The 17,233-nt window shown below is 38.9% G+C and overlaps 1 protein-coding gene and 1 pseudogene across 1 annotated transcript; both read right to left on the bottom strand.

Annotated features, from left to right (window-relative positions):
* Positions 1 to 1,933: 1,933 nt before the first annotated feature.
* Positions 1,934 to 7,221, bottom strand: pcare1 (photoreceptor cilium actin regulator 1). The gene is given in 2 exon segments (XM_019069359.2): positions 1,934 to 2,535; positions 3,719 to 7,221. Coding segments are annotated over 2 exon segments (3,453 nt in total). The 5' UTR covers positions 7,039 to 7,221; the 3' UTR covers positions 1,934 to 2,402.
* Positions 7,222 to 12,280: 5,059 nt separating this feature from the next.
* On the bottom strand, positions 12,281 to 14,347 carry LOC122148246 (annotated as a pseudogene).
* Between the last annotated feature and the right edge of the window lie 2,886 nt (positions 14,348 to 17,233).

Here is a 17,233-nt window from a genome sequence, read left to right as displayed (position 1 = left end):
AGAACTTTATGCAGGTTTAGAAAAACCTGGGCAAATTATGACAGAATTTTCCATTTTTGGGGGTTGAACCATACCTTTAAGGTGACAGAAGCCATGCTTCTAAAGGTATAGGCCTATTGTTTTATTGAAATTTGGATAGCCTGTTAATATAATATACCATATATTATCAAAGTTTGGTAGACATAATTATTATATTTTTATTTTTTATTTATATTTTAGACATTATTATATAGACTAATTGATATATTATAGGCCTATTTAATGCTAGACCCTATTTATTAATTTATAATTTATGTTAATCATAAATATACATAATACATAATCATATGTCATTTGGCATTTTAAAAAGTAAAAAAAAAAAAAGCTAAATTATTTAGATAAAAATGGGACAAATAATTACATAATAATGTAGTCCTAATTTCAGCAAATGAATAGAAAATAATAATAATTCATCCCATCCAGGTAATAGCTGCAGAGTTGTCACAAACGACTAATAATAATTAATAATTATAAATAATCAAATTTAAAATATCAATATCAATGTGTTCTGTTGCAAGTTTACATAGCCTACTTGAGCATGTTTTTTCATAGTTTATTGAGAAAACTGATTGAATTTACTGATTATATGTTTTATTTATTTATTTATTTATTTATTTATTTATTGGGGGGGGGGTAATGAATGGGTGTACCTTATTTTGCCTTGCTCAAGGTGGCAACCCTACTTCATGGCACTGCGCAGACCTATCTGTAGTTATATGGATGTATGAATATCTTTATCTTCAGTACACTTCAGAAGATGATTTTGGTAACCTAACACAATACAACAAGCTGAAGCTGTTAGCTAACAAAGCATTTAAAAGGTACTTTAGTTTAAAACCCTGTACTATTGAGTTAATAGATTAAAAACACAAAACAACACATTCTTACCTGTGAAAGTTTATCCAGTTTCTTCAAGAATTTAAATGTAGGCTTTCTTTTTTATATATAACCGATGCTGTGCAATGTTGTTGCATCTTGAAACTCATTTTTATTGTGAGTTACGACATATAACCTGTTCCAAGATGGTGGATGCATCGTTGTGTCCGGAGTGTGGAATTTAGAATCTACCTATATACAGTGTGTGTGTGTGTGTGTGTGTGAGAGAGAGAGAGTGTGTGTGTAGTACAGTATGAATGTAATCCAGATGTACAGTACTTCATTCACCATGCTGTCATTGTCATTTGACCTACTGTAGGTCAGTTGCGTCACTTCACAAGTCTCATATCTCCCATGGCCTCATGAGATTTCACCTACTGTTTTGTAAATGTGAATAAATGTGATAAACTGTGAATTTGGGCATACTACTGTTTTCACATACTATTTTTCACCAACTATATATGTATGTGGTTTTGGATGCAGCCAAGCAGTATTCAGCTACATTAGGTTGATGCCTAATTTATTTATTGCCCTGTTTTTGGCAGTTATGTTAAACTCATGATGGTCAAAGGTCAAAGCAATTATAGGCTTTGTTAGATGAAAATTAAAGAACATATTTATTTGAACTCCATATTGGCATGTTTAAACTGTAATCAGATTTTACATTGTCCCATAGAGATATTTTTCCCCAGATTATTATTATTATTTATTTTTATTATTTTTTTAGAATACGATTATACAAGATTTGTTGTTATTTCAATTATTGTTGTTCAACATAACAATGACGAAATCAACATTGAATAAATAACATTTTCATTTTATTATTATATTTATTTATTTATTTATTTAATTTTATTTTTTATGAATAGTGCTGAACATGAAACTGTGTTAGATTTACTCAATAAACTGAGTTTCAGTGTTCTGAAATAATGATTGAAAAAAATTCTCAAGATAAAATGAGAAAGTTGATTATTGGTCTCTTTAAATTTGCAAGGCACTATATCTTCATTTGTTTCCTAATGTCTCTGTTCAAGGCCTCAACAACACTGCCATCTTACCTCCAGCAAAAGAGAAGAATGCTTTGCTGAATTTTGAATGTGATTTGTCAGTCAGAAAAGAAAGAATGTGAGTGGTTGATGACTGATAATGTACATGATAAATTAACTGATAACATAACTTTTTTTTTTTAAGAAAACATGTGACTATGTGCCTTTTCAGTGAATATCTGTTCATTTTTATTTAGTAATAAAATATAAAAAGCCAACCAATAGTATTCAACATACAAAACATTTTCAAAACAAATTAGACAAATTGAATTGAGACAAATAGATCAAATATACACTGAAGCTAAAAAGGATGAAAATAACAATGACTGGAAATGATCATGAGAAGGCCTTCTCAGAAATAGCTATTTCATTTCCCACCAGGACACAGACGTTTTAATCCCATCCAAATTTTGCTAATCCATAATCCCACTTGCTCCTTTTTCATTTCTCCCATTCCCTCTGTAGACCTTGACCCACAATGCACAAGTCTGGATGCGAGACAGACCGAACTGCACCTCTGATTTCTGTTTGCTCACTCCATGGCTTGTATTCACTGACTGGAACAACTTCCAGCCTGTGACAGCAAAACAAAATAAGAACATTAGTGAATTGAAGGATTAGAGAAGTGGGCCAGGGCTGGTCAGCACTGGTCAGCAGTAAGTCATTGAGAGCTTAGTTGCTAAGGATTAGCAATTATACGATGATGTACATGAGAGAGGAGAGTGTGTCTAAATAGTTGTGTGAAAAATCATCTATATCATATACTGTGCTTCTGTCATTCCTTTACTGTACAGGCATCACACAAACAAACTGAGCATTTTTACTGTATGTCACATGACCATATTTACCAAAAGGCCATCATATACACCTCTTTTTTTCTTTTTTTTTCACACATTATTCCTCTAACATGGGCCATCCCCACCTTCCATTTAAATTTGTTATGTGGGACTTTCCTATCATTCTTTCGTTTGATTGAAACTATGCTCTGTGATGACAATATTCTTCAAGACTTGCCCCCCCCCCCCTTCTTAAAATATGACATATTTCAGATATATCCGTCCCTTGTTATTTACCCAAGAGCTGAGTGACATTTGCACATTGAACCCATAATTTAATTTAAAACTGCACTCTTTATCATAACAGAGACAATCAAAGTGCTTGTCCTATAACATTTTCTATTCTCTTTGAAAATTAAATCTGGAACAGAAGACACAATTTCAAGCATGAATGGTACTTGCTTCAGATACCCTTATCAAAGTTGTTTAAAATAAAGATTAAGCAGGAAAATATTGGATACTGTATCACTAAGGATCGCAACCCAAAAGAGTTGAGTTCATGCATCAGAAATTAAAAGCTAAAGTTTTTCACCTCAGTGAATTTTAATAGAACTGCTCACAAGCTTAGTTGTCTTTTTTTTTTTTGTCCTTGTCTTCTTCAGAACATTTACAAAGTTATGTTTCTGAGTCAGAAACATATTAACCTAATATTATTAACCATATTAACCAGATATTAACCTGATTTTCCTGATGACTTGGATTAGCAGCCATGTAGCAATGTTAAAATGTAAAGAAAGACATTATAACAGCCTTAAATTGACTGGTGTATATTCTGTGAAATGTATAACCATACTAAATTTAAATTCAAATTTCATCTCAATATGATGCAGACTATAATATACTTGATTAATTTTAAGCAGTTGTACTGTAGCGTTATATTTGATATCAAAACTGTTAAAAATAACTGATTGTTAGACTCACCCATGGGTGCTAATTGCTGGTTCACTCCCACACGTCTCTGCCACAGAGATGACTGGCACCCTGGGCGGCAGGCTTAAACTGGGCCTCCTGTCTGACTGGCTGCGCCGGATGAATGGCTGGGGCCCTCGTGCAGACACTGGCAGCCGACCACGCTCACCCCAGGGACGAGGCAAAACACTGCTACCCGAGGAGGCCCATGCCTGAGGTGGCTTGGGTGTAGGAACAGGCTGAGCCTCAGGACAAAACACTGATAAAGCACAAAAAAATAATCTAGAATAGCCAAAAATACTTTAATATCCCACAATACTGTTTTCTCTAGACCATCGCTGCACCTTTGGGGAAGCAGGAGGTGATGGTGCCTTAAAGGGGTAGGTGACCCCTGTCACCGTGATGGGGGTGTGGTCTTGCCATTTTGCAGGGGTGCTTTGCAGTGTTCGTTGGCCAACAGAAGGTGGTGTTGGGAGTCTACGGACTACAGGAGGGCTAGAAGAAGTTAAAGAAGAAGGTTGACTTTTCAGTACCGGAGGACTAGGGAGTCTCCGATGTAACAGAGGTGTTGACGGCAACACTCGAGTTCTGGATGCAGTTGGAGTGGCAGGGGTTTGGTTCTTGCAGGCATTGATTGGCACTGATTCACTGGTACTGTTCTCCTTTTGTGAAAACTCTATGTCACCTTGGCAGGAGGAAAGCTGCCTGTGGCCCTGCTCTGCTCTAAGTTTCTCTGTCGGTGAGTCAGAAGAATGCCTCAAGTGGATTATCTTTCTTGCTTGTTTGTAGAGGGAAGCAGCCTCCTCACTTTCCGCATCTGTTTCATGGCTGGAATCATGGTGATCACCCTTCACAACTCCTGTGGTATGATGGTTTTTTGAACGAACTGGTGACATGCTAACAGAGCCTTTACACAAATTCCCCTTACTTGGTAGCACTGTAACAGACTGCATAGTGGCACGTAACCTCTGAGACATCTGAGTCCTTTTTGGCAGAGTGGATCGGCCCCTGCTTGTTACATTTTCTTCTGCGTCCTTTGTCTGTTCATTTTCAAAGGAATTGTCCATGAGAACCTCAAGTGGAGGGGGTGGTAGATTGTCAATATCAAGATCCTCTGTCCTTTCAGAGCACCGTGACTCCCCTTGACTACTGAGAATACTATTTTCATTGAATGCTAATGTGGCAGAGGGACATAAACCTGGAATGATGGGAACACCACACTTTCTAACACCTTTAAGAGGTCCAAGAGCTGTTGCACTGTCTGGGGTCTGTTTACTTTCCTCCAACCCCTGACTGAAGGTGTCAATCAGTTTTTTAACAGAATTCCTTTCCCTATACAACCCTGAAGATTGGCGGGGTGATGGTGGAGGGCTTGGCATTGGTGTTACCTTAACAGGCCCTTTAACAGGAGGGGTTTTCTTGTCTTTTTCCTTTCCCTTTCCTTTGTCCTTTTTCTTTTTTTCCTCCATTTCTTCCTTCACACTTTCTTGTTCTACTTTTGCATTACATGCCTTTCTTTGATTACCTGGAGAAAAAATTATTCTATTCAAAGAGCGCTGCCTGTCAGCAGCAACTGATGAATTGATTTGTGTTTGTGGGTCCTGGATTTTTTTAGATGATCCTGGCTTTGTATTTCCTTCACACTTAACCTTGGTCATTCTCTCCATCCTTTGGTTGAGTTCCTTTTGAGTTCTCTCAAGTTCAATGAGTGTAGGATCATCTACTTTATTACGCAGAGAGTCTGCTGATCTCGAACGTTTAGTAACTGTGGTCTTTTTCTTAGATGTTCTAGAAGCAGCTGTTTGAGGTCTTTTATAACTTTTGTCACCATCCTCAGTCCACTGACTACTGCTGTTTGGGTTATCTGCCTGTTTTGCTTTTTCTCCTGGTCCTTGGGATGGCAAAAAACGAATCCGGCCACTAATGGCATCTTTTAGCTTTAATGTCATTTCAACATTTTGAGGATTCTCTATTCGCTTTGCTGGCAAACGACGTGGTTGCCTCTGGTCTGGAATAAAAGAATCTGTTTGTTTGCTTCTTTTCTCCTTGATGTTTTCATCTTCACTACCATCCTCCACATCATCCCTGCCACCTTCATCCAGGGAGACAGAGCCAAGTACTGATTCCATATCCCTCTGTTCTTTTCCTGTAATCGTGCAAGTTGAGTCTATAGAGTTAAGAGAGCTGCTGTTGCTTATTGTTTTAAGAAGTCTGCCTCTGTATGGGCCTTGGTGAACTGGTGTAGAACCACAAGGGCTACTTGATGTAGCACAAATGGTTCCAGTTGACTCACAACTTTCTCTCCGATGGCATTGTCTCTCTGAACCTGCTAAGGACTCGCTTTCTGCCCCAAGTCCACTGTCTTCACTAAATAGTGCAGAGTCTTCTGGGCCAGGTTTTTTCTGTGATGCAGCCTCAATCCGAGAAAGCAGCCGCAATAATCTAGACTCTGATGCACGTTTTGTCCTGAGCTTCTCATCTAGAATTTCAGTAATGGAGGAAAAGTAATCCACCGACCCCTCAAGCGTGGTATCCCCAATTCCACACAATGATTGACCTACCTGACGCATCCTCTGTACAGTGTACTGAAGAAGTTGTTGTAGTAGGTCTGGTGGGGGCTCACTGAAGGTGGGAGAGGTCACATTTTTTGCTGAGTTGGATGAAGAGGAATTCTTTTTTTCACAAGGCCAAGCCAGATGATCTCCATTTTCTTTTAACATCATCTCCCCCTCTTCCACTATTTCCTGCAGCCCTTTGTTTATTTCCTCATAGCGTAAGACCATGAATGCCACCATGGGTTGCAAGGAAATTTGGGTTTGGGCTGCATGATCAAGTAACCCCAATAGATCTTCATATTTACTGATACTGGGGTTAAGATATGCATACGCTGCTTGATGAGCTTTCACAAGTGCCTCTGGAAAGTCTACTTTTTCTTCATTAAAAAATGTTATTTCCTTTTCTTTTTTCCTGTTTAGTTTGACACCTTTTTGACCTTTCTTTGACTTCTTTGGTCCCTTTTTCTCATAAACCTCTCGTTTCTCTTCTTGTTGTTCCTTCCCTTGAGATAATATATCAATGTTAATCTCTTGTGTACCTAGTTTGGCAGAAGCACCCCCTTCAGGCTCAGCTGTAGAGGATTTCCTCCTTAATCTCTACTAACCCCATCATTACATAACCCTTCACCAATCCCCCCCTGAGCACCTTCAACAAGATTCCTCACAATACTGAAATTCTCCAAGTCTTTCATGAGTCCCTGGAAGTAGAGTTCTCCCTTTTCTGATTGCACCCTGTGCTGCGTGGAGACCATTCCCACGTGAAGGAGTGCAGCCCATTTCAGAGTAATTGCAGTTCACTAAGATTTTGCAAAAATACAGTCCAACAAAGACAAGAAGGCAGACCACTCCATCTGACAGCAGGATGGTTTAGAATCACCAGATGCAATTGTCATTTTCAGTTGACTCTAATTACCAGACACAGTTGTATTTGATTGTCTCTATGTATCCTTGGAAATCACCTTAGAAACACTAAAAGCCAAAAAAGACTCTCTTCTCTCACATAAAAAAAAAAAAAAAAAAGAAAAAAAATTATTCCACCACTGATTAAAATTGTTTGTATTTCTTTTGAAGAAAGCAATGACAAGCATTTTGTCCAACACAGAGTCCTTCTGTACCTTCTGGAGGACGAACAGCTGAAGAGATTAAGGATTTGAGAGTAGTCCTAAGCATGCACATATGTCACCTTAGAGCAAATAAAACACACAGTCTCAAGACTTTAAGCTCATTACGGTAATCACAGTTGTTTTCAGGTAGCTTTTTATAGCTCAAACCCAGTGCCCAATAGCAAAGTTGATCTAAAATAAGTTTCTGTTCAGTGAACTCTTGTAATTTATAAATATTCCACTTGCATTCATGCATCGTTTCAATTTTTTTTAAACAAAGAAATATATTTATTCCTGAAATATATTTTATTGCAGCACAATGTTTGTTGTTTTAAACAAGACATATACAGTTCACATCTTAATAAATGCCATGATAATAATAACTCTGCCAGAGATCTGATGCTCTGGTTTTCTCCCTTTTACAGTTGTGTATTAGCACAGTGACACAAGAACCCATATTCAGCCATAGTCACTGACTGTCGTTCTGACATCAATGCTTAGAGAGAGGAATGCCTTCTCCTTCTGCTGAAGCTATGCACCGCATTAATAACTGCATTAATGTAATTTCTGGATCTCATTATGATCTCCCCAAGCCATGTGTGTAGAAAAGAAAGGCCATTGTCTATTACTGAAGAGTTTACCTTTATTCATGTCCAAAGGCCACTCAGATAATATTGTAACAACAAAACATATTGACATTCAACATATTACAAGGGTAGCACATTATTTTAAGGACTGTTCATTAGTACTTACAAAGCACATATTAATGCTCTTTTCTGCATGACATTATTTTAGATCCCTCGATCTTACCCCATACCTAAACTTATCAACTATCTTATTAACTATTAATAAGCAGAAAATTAGAGTTTTTTAAGGCAAAACTCATAGTTAATAGTTTATGAGAACTGGACCTTAAAATAAAGTGTGACCATTACAAGTTGCTTATAATTAAGCAATAAAACACAAGCAAGAGTGCTGTTACCGTGTGTGTTGTGTTATGTAATTCATAACTTGAATTTGTATATAGATTCTTCTTGCTAGTTTATTTATTAATATTTACAAAAATAAGAATGTCAGCAGTAATCCACTAGATATGAGTTCTTTTCAAGGAAATGTAGATTCTTCATGATATAACCCTTTTAACATTGTGTGTACTGTACATTTATCAGATGGATTCATTCCTAGTTCTTTTTTGCAATGTCTGGTAAGGAAATTCTAAATAAATTGAACCCAAACCAGTATCTACTGACATCATGGTATTTTACAACCCCATTATAAAACCAGGCTCCTGTGTTATCTCTGGGATAAAGTCGAGTCGATGATGATATTATTGGCTGACGTAATATATGCCTATCGAGTAAGCTGTTCTTTCTTCTTACATAGAGCCATGCAGCATTTAGGTGCAAAGTGACATAAAATAACTCCATAATATGACACCAAGATGGCAGCTGCTTGAACAGAATAGCGCCCGTTGACTTTAGCAATGTATACAGGGGTGAAACAGACCCACACACAAAAAGGTAAATTAGCATGCTTAGGATAATGTGTCCCATCTCATTGAAAGCCTGAGGTACCTTTATCCCTTTGAAGACCATCAAAAAGCAGATAAATGCTAGCAAAGCATGATGTCAATTCCAATGGCAGAACCTTCATTGCACTGTACAGTAATCATCATGCTTTGGTCAGATTGAAATATCTCCACAGCTGGAGAATCAAATATCAACCAGAAGATGCAGATGAGGACTTGAATGAGAGTTCTACAGGTTATGATGACAGGGACCTATTAACACGATCCTGGCAATACTGTACAAGAAAGTATAAAGGTGTGTAGAGTTTTAACCAGAATACACAAGACTGTGAGTGAGAACCCTAAGGCATACAAGATCTGTCGGCCCCTGCAAATGTGAACATTGGGTTTGCCAATGAACAATATGACGCTAGTATAGCTGAGTGCTAACCCTGTCATGATTAGAATACATACAGTAGGTTTCCCCCTGCCTGTTTCATGGCTGGTTTTCCATAAAAGACCAAAAAGATGATCAGGGTGAAGAATAACAATAGGTATCCTAATACAGTAAATGTAAGTAGAACTATAACATGGGACCCATCCCATTTCCAGTAGTCCTCTTCTTTTGGCTTACAGGAAATTCATCCTTTCAAAGACCAGGTACCATTTTCACAAGGGAGGCAATTTGGTAAGTCTAAAAGAAAGACAAAGTTGATTTTATTGTATATTTCAATCAAGAAAGTTTGTCATTATACGTATTTTCCCTGTCTCATAATATGAATTTTCCCTTTTAAATTGGTTTTGAAATCATTTAAAAACTGGACTCTGAATTGACATCTGTGGTTGAAACATAAGAAATAATAATAATAATAATAATAATAATAATAATAATAATAATAATAATAATAATAATAATAGTAATAAATAAAAATACAATTAATTTCAATACATTTTTACAGCAGCTGTGTACCGACTGGCTCAAATTCTAATTTCTAGTGAAAAATTAAACAAGACGACATTCATAGAAACTCTACCTTTTAACAATACCACATGTTTACAATTGATTACTTACTTATTTCATTAGAATAAGTACCCTCTAAACATTGTGTGCAATTATGACAGCATGCTGTTTTGAGGAGTTCTTTTGCTGTACCAGGTGGGCAAATAGCAGAGCACATGGAAATAGGAACCTAGAATAAGATGCACGGAAGTGTGTTTAATAATAATAAATATTATTATTAATATTATATATTTGTTTTATTCTGTGTGTTTGTGTGTGTGTGTGCTGGTCAACCAGGAGGGTATGCATCTTTCTTATTATGTCATGTGGTTCCATATAAAACTGATGCATTTTATAATTACGTAATTAATCTAGACTTACTATATTGCTTGGATTACTCCATGTTATGGGTGCCTTAATGTGAACGTCTTTTGTCATCGGATTGTAATTTTCAACAACAACAAAGCGTCTCTGGCCACTTGTTTCTTGTGTTTGCCAGTTTATTAAATCATATCCATTCATTAAATTTCCAGATGCATTAAAATAGAATGTTTAAAACTGAAAATGTTCAGTTCTTTGATGTGCTTTCCAAAATAAAAATAGATTTAAGTTCTAACTTTTGCAATAATGTACATAGAAATTATATCAAGAGCATGTTAGTATAATAGCATCTCCAAAATTGGATGTAAATATTTTACTGACCTTCCATGGTGGAAAGTCCCATTCTAAAGGGCAATTAGTATGAGCAATGGACCATACAGCTAGCCTTTCACCATAGGTTATCCTAACGTCGACACCTTCTGTTAGAAAACCTATTTTTTAACAGAAGTCTTTAGTCTTTCCCTAACTGCTTATACAGGTCCTTCTCAAAAAATTAGCATATTGTGAAAAAGTTCATTATTTTCCATAATGTAATGATAAAAATTTAACTTTCATATATTTTAGATTCATTGCACACCAACTGAAATATTTCAGGTCTTTTATTGTTTAAATACTGATGATTTTGGCATACAGCTCATGAAAACCCAAAAATTCCTATCTCAAAAAAATTAGCATATTTCATCCGACCAATAAAGAAAAGTGTTTTTAATATAAAAAAAAGTCAACCTTCAAATAATTATGTTCAGTTATGCACTCAATACTTGGTCGGGAATCCTTTTGCAGAAATGACTGCTTCAATGCGGCGTGGCATGGAGGCAATCAGCCTGTGGCACTGCTGAGGTGTTATGGAGGCCCAGGATGCTTCGATAGCGGCCTTAAACTCATCCAGAGTGTTGAGTCTTGCGTCTCTCAACTTTCTCTTCACAATATCCCACAGATTCTCTATGGGGTTCAGGTCAGGAGAGTTGGCAGGCCAATTGAGCACAGTAATACCATGGTCAGTAAACCATTTACCAGTGGTTTTGGCACTGCGAGCAGGTGCCAGGTCGTGCTGAAAAACGAAATCTTCATCTCCATAAAGCTTTTCAGCAGATGGAAGCATGAAGTGCTCCAAAATCTCCTGATAGCTAGCTGCATTGACCCTGCCCTTGATAAAACACAGTGGACCAACACCAGCAGCCGACATGGCACCCCAGACCATCACTGACTGTGGGTACTTGACACTGGACTTCAGGCATTTTGGCATTTCCTTCTCCCCAGTCTTCCTCCAGACTCTGGCACCTTGATTTCCGAATGACATGAAAAATTTGCTTTCATCCGAAAAAAGTACTTTGGACCACTGAGCAAACAGTCCAGTGCTGCTTCTCTGTAGCCCAGGTCAGGCGCTTCTGCCACTGTTTCTGGTTCAAAAGCACACGCCTGTGCACGGTGGCTCTGGATGTTTCTACTCCAGACTCAGTCCACTGCTTCCGCAGGTCCCCCAAGGTCTGGAATCGGTCCTTCTCCACAATCTTCCTCAGGGTCCGGTCACCTCTTCTCGTTGTGCAGTGTTTTTTTGCCCCACTTTTTTTCCTTCCCACAGACTTCCCACTGAGGTGCCTTGATACAGCACTCTGGGAACAGCCTATTCGTTCAGAAATTTCTTTCTGTGTCTTGCCCTCTCGCTTGAGGGTGTCAATGATGGCCTTCTGGACAGCAGTCAGGTCGGCAGTCTTACCCATGATTGCGGTTTTGAGTAATGAACCAGGCTGGGAGTTTTTAAAAGCCTCAGGAATCTTTTGCAGGTGTTTAGAGTTAATTAGCTGATTCAGACAATTAGGTTAATAGCTCGTTTAGAGAACCTTTTCATGATATGCTAATTTTTTGAGATAGGAATTTTGGGTTTTCATAAGCTGTATGCCAAAATCATCAGTATTAAAACAATAAAAGACCTGAAATATTTCTGTTGGTGTGCAATGAATTTAAAATATATGAAAGTTTAATTTTTATCATTACATTATGGAAAATAATGAACTTTTTCACAATATGCTAATTTTTTGAGAAGGACCTGTATTCCTCAAGAAAGAGGTTTACAGAGCCCAGAGCAAGAGTCAGCTGCTGCAAAAACTCCTTAAAACCAGGATTGGGACCAGTTATGAACGTGAACCCCAAAATGTCACATACTTGGCTGATTCCCTCCATTTGAGATATATTTTGTGACATTGACTAAGCATCACTTGCGATCCAAGTACATGAGATGTTCTGCCAAATCCTTTTGTTGATTTCATTGTGAGCTAGGTAATGAGGCAATACTTCTTTAAAAGCATGACAGATATCTGCACCTTCTTATTCAGTTAAGAAGCTTTGTAAGGCATTTTTTGCCATAATCATCACAACCCAGTCCCAGTGAAAGTGTTTCATGAAATTAGCCAGAGATTTGGTTTGGTGAACATCACTAGGAATGGTGCGCAGGAATGCTGGGTATCGCACCCTATCATTAAGTGTTTGTGCAGATGATGTTGTGCTTATCTGTTTTAAGAGAAAAAGACAATGAATATTAATTGTCTATGTTTTTTTTCCACTATCGCAAAAAAAAAAAAAAAAAAAATTACATGTATCAAGAATCATTTGACTCCCTGAATAAAACTTTAATCCAAATACTTAAAGATTAACTCTAAAGTATCATAATAATGTTACTCACCTGTGGGACCATGTATAGACTCAGAAGCTGAGCCACTGTCAGAGAGTTTTCTGAGAAATGTGCTCCAATGATTGCTTTTACATTAGGCCTTTCAAGCACCTCCCATTGGACAGGCAGTGAGCCATTCACAGTGAAAAGCTGTTAGGTGCTCTGAATCGCCTTTGATGCATCAGAGCAAGTGTCACAGATGTAGTAGCTCAGTCGCACACCCGGGAGGAAGCTGGAGTTATTGATCGTTTCAATAGTATGCACAACAGCTAGAGTCCTAGGGAAAACTTTATTAGAAATAAAAACAATAGCATTGTTGTGATGAATCAGAAGCGTTTGGATCCATTTGCAGCTTTAATTTAGGAAAGTCAGAGAATACAAGGTCAAATACCAGCAAGACTGAACAGCAGGGGCTTGAGCAGAGATAGAGTCGAGTACCAGGTGAGAGATCAGGGCAGGCGACTAGCAAACACAGTCCAGTAAACAATCCAAGGTCGGGGCAGGCAGAGAATAATCAGAGAAACAGGGAACGGTCCAAAATAAAGCACAAAGAAAGCAAACACAGATATAACACTCAAAAATGACAGCCAGTGCAAATCAAGACTTAGCAGAGAGTCTGCGTGTGAGTGGCGTATATGTGTGTGTGTAAATGAGGTGCAGGTGTGAATAAGCAATCAGTCCCTCCTCTGTAACGAGCATATTCAACTTTCTAATCTAAGAAATAGATTCTTACTATATTTAGTACGATCACAATAAGATAATAATAAGATAAAAATATAATTAAATATTATTAATAATAACATAATAAATAAATAAGAAAATAATCTAATCTAATTAATTAATTAATTGCCAAATGTAATTGAATAATAATAATTCATAAATAGGTATTAACAATGACAATTAAGAGGTAAAAGATATTCAGTGATTCCATTCCAACAAATACATTTTCCAACAAATGCCTATTAAAAGCCTGTAAAAGGCTTGTAGAAAAATGACATACAATCTGACTGAGCACTGAGACTGACTTCAGAGATCTGTTTACCTTGACAATAAGGGTAAAATGCATAAGTAATCTGACAGTGGTTCTGATTTAAGTAAGAGAAGCATGCAAGGGGGCTGGCTCAGTTTGAACGAAAACACACACACAAAAAAAGTGTCAAACGATTACTTCCCTGGATCAACTGGATTCTCTCAGCAGAAGTGTGGAAATTCCACATGCATATATATGTTTATTGAGAATGTGTGTGCATGAGATAATGTTGCTATAGTATACTTGTGTAATTGAAATATGAAGAAGTGTGCTTACATTAATTATAAAAATTTAGATTTTTTTTTTTTTAACTCTGTCACATTTTGTTGACCTCAACTGGGGATATCGTTGGACGGTGGAAGGCATACTTCAAGGATCTCCTCAACTCCACCGACATGTCATCTGTTGAAGAAGCAGAGGCCGAGGGCTTGGAGGTGGACTCATCCATCACCCAAGCTGAATCACCGAGGCAGTTAAGAAGCTTCTTGGTAGCAAGGCACCAGGGGTGGATGAGATCCGCCCTGAGTACCTCAAGTCCCTGGATGTTGTGGGGCTGTCTTGGCTGACACGTTTCTGCAGCATCGTGTGGCGGTCGGGGACAGTGCCTCTGGAGTGGCAGACCAGGGTGGTGGTCCCTCTTTTCAAGAAGGGGGATTGGAGGGTGTGTTCCAACTACAGGAGGATCACGTTCCTCAGCCTTCCTGGGAAAGTCTATGCCAGGGTACTAGAGAGGAGAATTTGGCCGATAGTCGAACCTTGGATTCAGGAGGAATTTCGGTTTTCGTCCCGGTCGTGGAACACTGGACCAGCTTTATACCCTCACCAGGGTACTGGAGGGTTCATGGGAGTTTGGCCAACCAATCCACATGTGTTTTGTGGATTTGGAGAAGGCATTCGTCCGTGTCCCTCGCGGCCTCCTGTGGGGGGTGCTCCAGGATTATGGGGTCCAGGGCCCTCTGTTAAGGGCTGTCCGGTCCCTGTATGACCGGAGCAGGAGCTTGGATCACATTGCCGGCAGTAAGTCAGACTTGTTCCCGGTACATGTTGGACTCCAGCAGGGTTGCCCTTAATCACCGGTCCTGTTCATTACTTTTATGGACAGGATTTCTAGGTGCAGCCGGGGGCCGGAGGGTGTCCAGTTTGGGGACCACATGATTTAGTCTCTGGTTTTTGCACATGATGTTGTCATGTTGGCTTCATCGGGCCAGGGTCTTCAGCGTGCGCTGGGACGGTTTGCAGCCGAGTGTGAATCGGCTGGGATGAGAATCAGCACCTCCAAGTCCGAGGCCATGGTTCTCAGCCGGAAAAGGGTGGCATGTCCCCTTCAGGTTGGTGGAGAGCAGAGCTGCTGCTCCTCCACATTGAGAGGAACCAGCTGAGGTGGCTCGGGCATCTGTTCCGGATGCCTCCTGGACACCTTCCTGGGGAGGTGTTCCGGGAACTTCCCACCAGGAGGAGGCCCCGGGGAAGACCGAGGACACGCTGGAGGGACTATGTATCTCGGCTGGCCTGGGAACACCTCGGTATCCCCCCGGAAGAGCTGGAGGAAGTGTCTAGGGTGTAGCGTGAACCAGACAAATTAAAGATTCGATCGGGAGCCTGGTTGAAACATGAGCCGAATTCCACAGAAAGGCAGGATGTTGTAAATCAACTCCCAGCACCACAGTCTGATAACCGACCAACTCTTTCAGAGAACAGCTTTCAACATTAACACAATTAGAACAATTATTGACAATTTCAATTCGAAGAAGAGATTGTCTAATTTGGGGCAAGTAATCGAAGAAATGGACAGTCTGAACCTCACATGTAAAGCCATGAGATTAAACAAGATCGTTGGATTGACTTCCCCCCACCTAGCAAAACCAGACTGAAATTCCTAAGGAGACCTGTTAACCCCTCTGGTCTCCACAGGACATATCCTTACTCCCCAGAATGGCACAGAGAATGCCTTCCAATGCATATATGCACCAAAATGAACTCAAAAAAAGACTTCTAAATGGATATCAGTCCATTGCTCAACTCCATATCATACATGTAACCCCCACATTTGATTTTAATGTTTCTAATCCTTTATTGTGTATGTCTTTTTAAATAACTCTTGAATAGCTTAAGGGATCATATTCATGTTTAGTATGTGTGTGTTCGAATATTCTTGCTTGAAACGTTTCTGACCATCAGTTATTTGTCAAATGTATCATATTCTTGTTATAGGAATCATGTCCAAATTATACCCTGCAAGAGCGGGAAAAATTCGGACCACGAGCTTGATAAGATAACATATGATTTATGAATGGGTGGGACAAACATCGCAACACCACGAGAAAAGACCATATCTAATTGGTCAAGACAACATTTGAGGTGTGGCCAAAAGGCCAGTTTAAATACTCAGGACACCATCAAATTTTGCTTTTAGCTTTTAGCTTTTGTCAAGCTTTTGCTATCAGTCATGCCAGCTTTTAGCTTTGCTTGTAGTTTAGCTTTTAGTCATGCTTTGTCATCACTTTTAGCGTTCTTCGAGCGCCGTTCCAGCGTGCTTCGGCCTGCACGCCTGCTGCTACTTAGCCACGATGAGAAGAAAACACCACCTAGTCTCGTCAAACTTTACTTCTTTTCTTTTCCGTTTGAGAGTTTCGTGTTCTGAGTTAAGTTTTGTAACGCCGTGTCTCCGAGTCTGACCTCGCTTGCCCGTCTGAAACTTCAACCAGCCCACAACTCTGCATCTTCAGCCAACGCCCAACCACGGGCTTCCCAAGACGTCACTTCAACGACTACTGAACTTCCAGCCAATCAGCAACTTCGGGAAACCCCCTTTTCAGCGACAACAAAGGGAACCCCGTTAAACAGGCAACGCAAGTAACCTCCAGACTCACATCTGTACTGGTGTTATCTAATATAATTTTAACCTCATTGAGGAACTCAGTGCGAGGGTTAATTAAGTGATTAAATGGTTGTTCATGTCTATGCAATTTCACGTATTGCTGTAAACTTGGGATTTCACGTTTTCATTCTCTTAAACTCACTCTTTCCTAACGTTCTATCCTCCTGCAACTTGTGTGAATGTGTGAGTGTGTGTGCTTATGTGTTAGATTAGTTTATATGTCTTAGATTTATCTAATAAAGCCTTATTTATATTGAAAAGAGAAGTATCTTGTGGTTTGTGCTCACAAGTTAATGTCTTAAACTGCTGATCTTGTTACTGTGCTAATTAATAGTGTTTTTCACTATACTTTGGATATTAATATCCAGCGCAGATTTGATGTTATACGGCTCGTTCAGTGAATCG

This window comes from Cyprinus carpio, chromosome A17 (genome assembly GCF_018340385.1).
Source record: "Cyprinus carpio isolate SPL01 chromosome A17, ASM1834038v1, whole genome shotgun sequence".
In the NCBI taxonomy this organism is placed as follows: Eukaryota; Metazoa; Chordata; class Actinopteri; order Cypriniformes; family Cyprinidae; genus Cyprinus; species Cyprinus carpio.
Note: the sequence above shows the minus strand (reverse complement) of the source record. Positions and strands in the feature narration are given on the sequence as shown.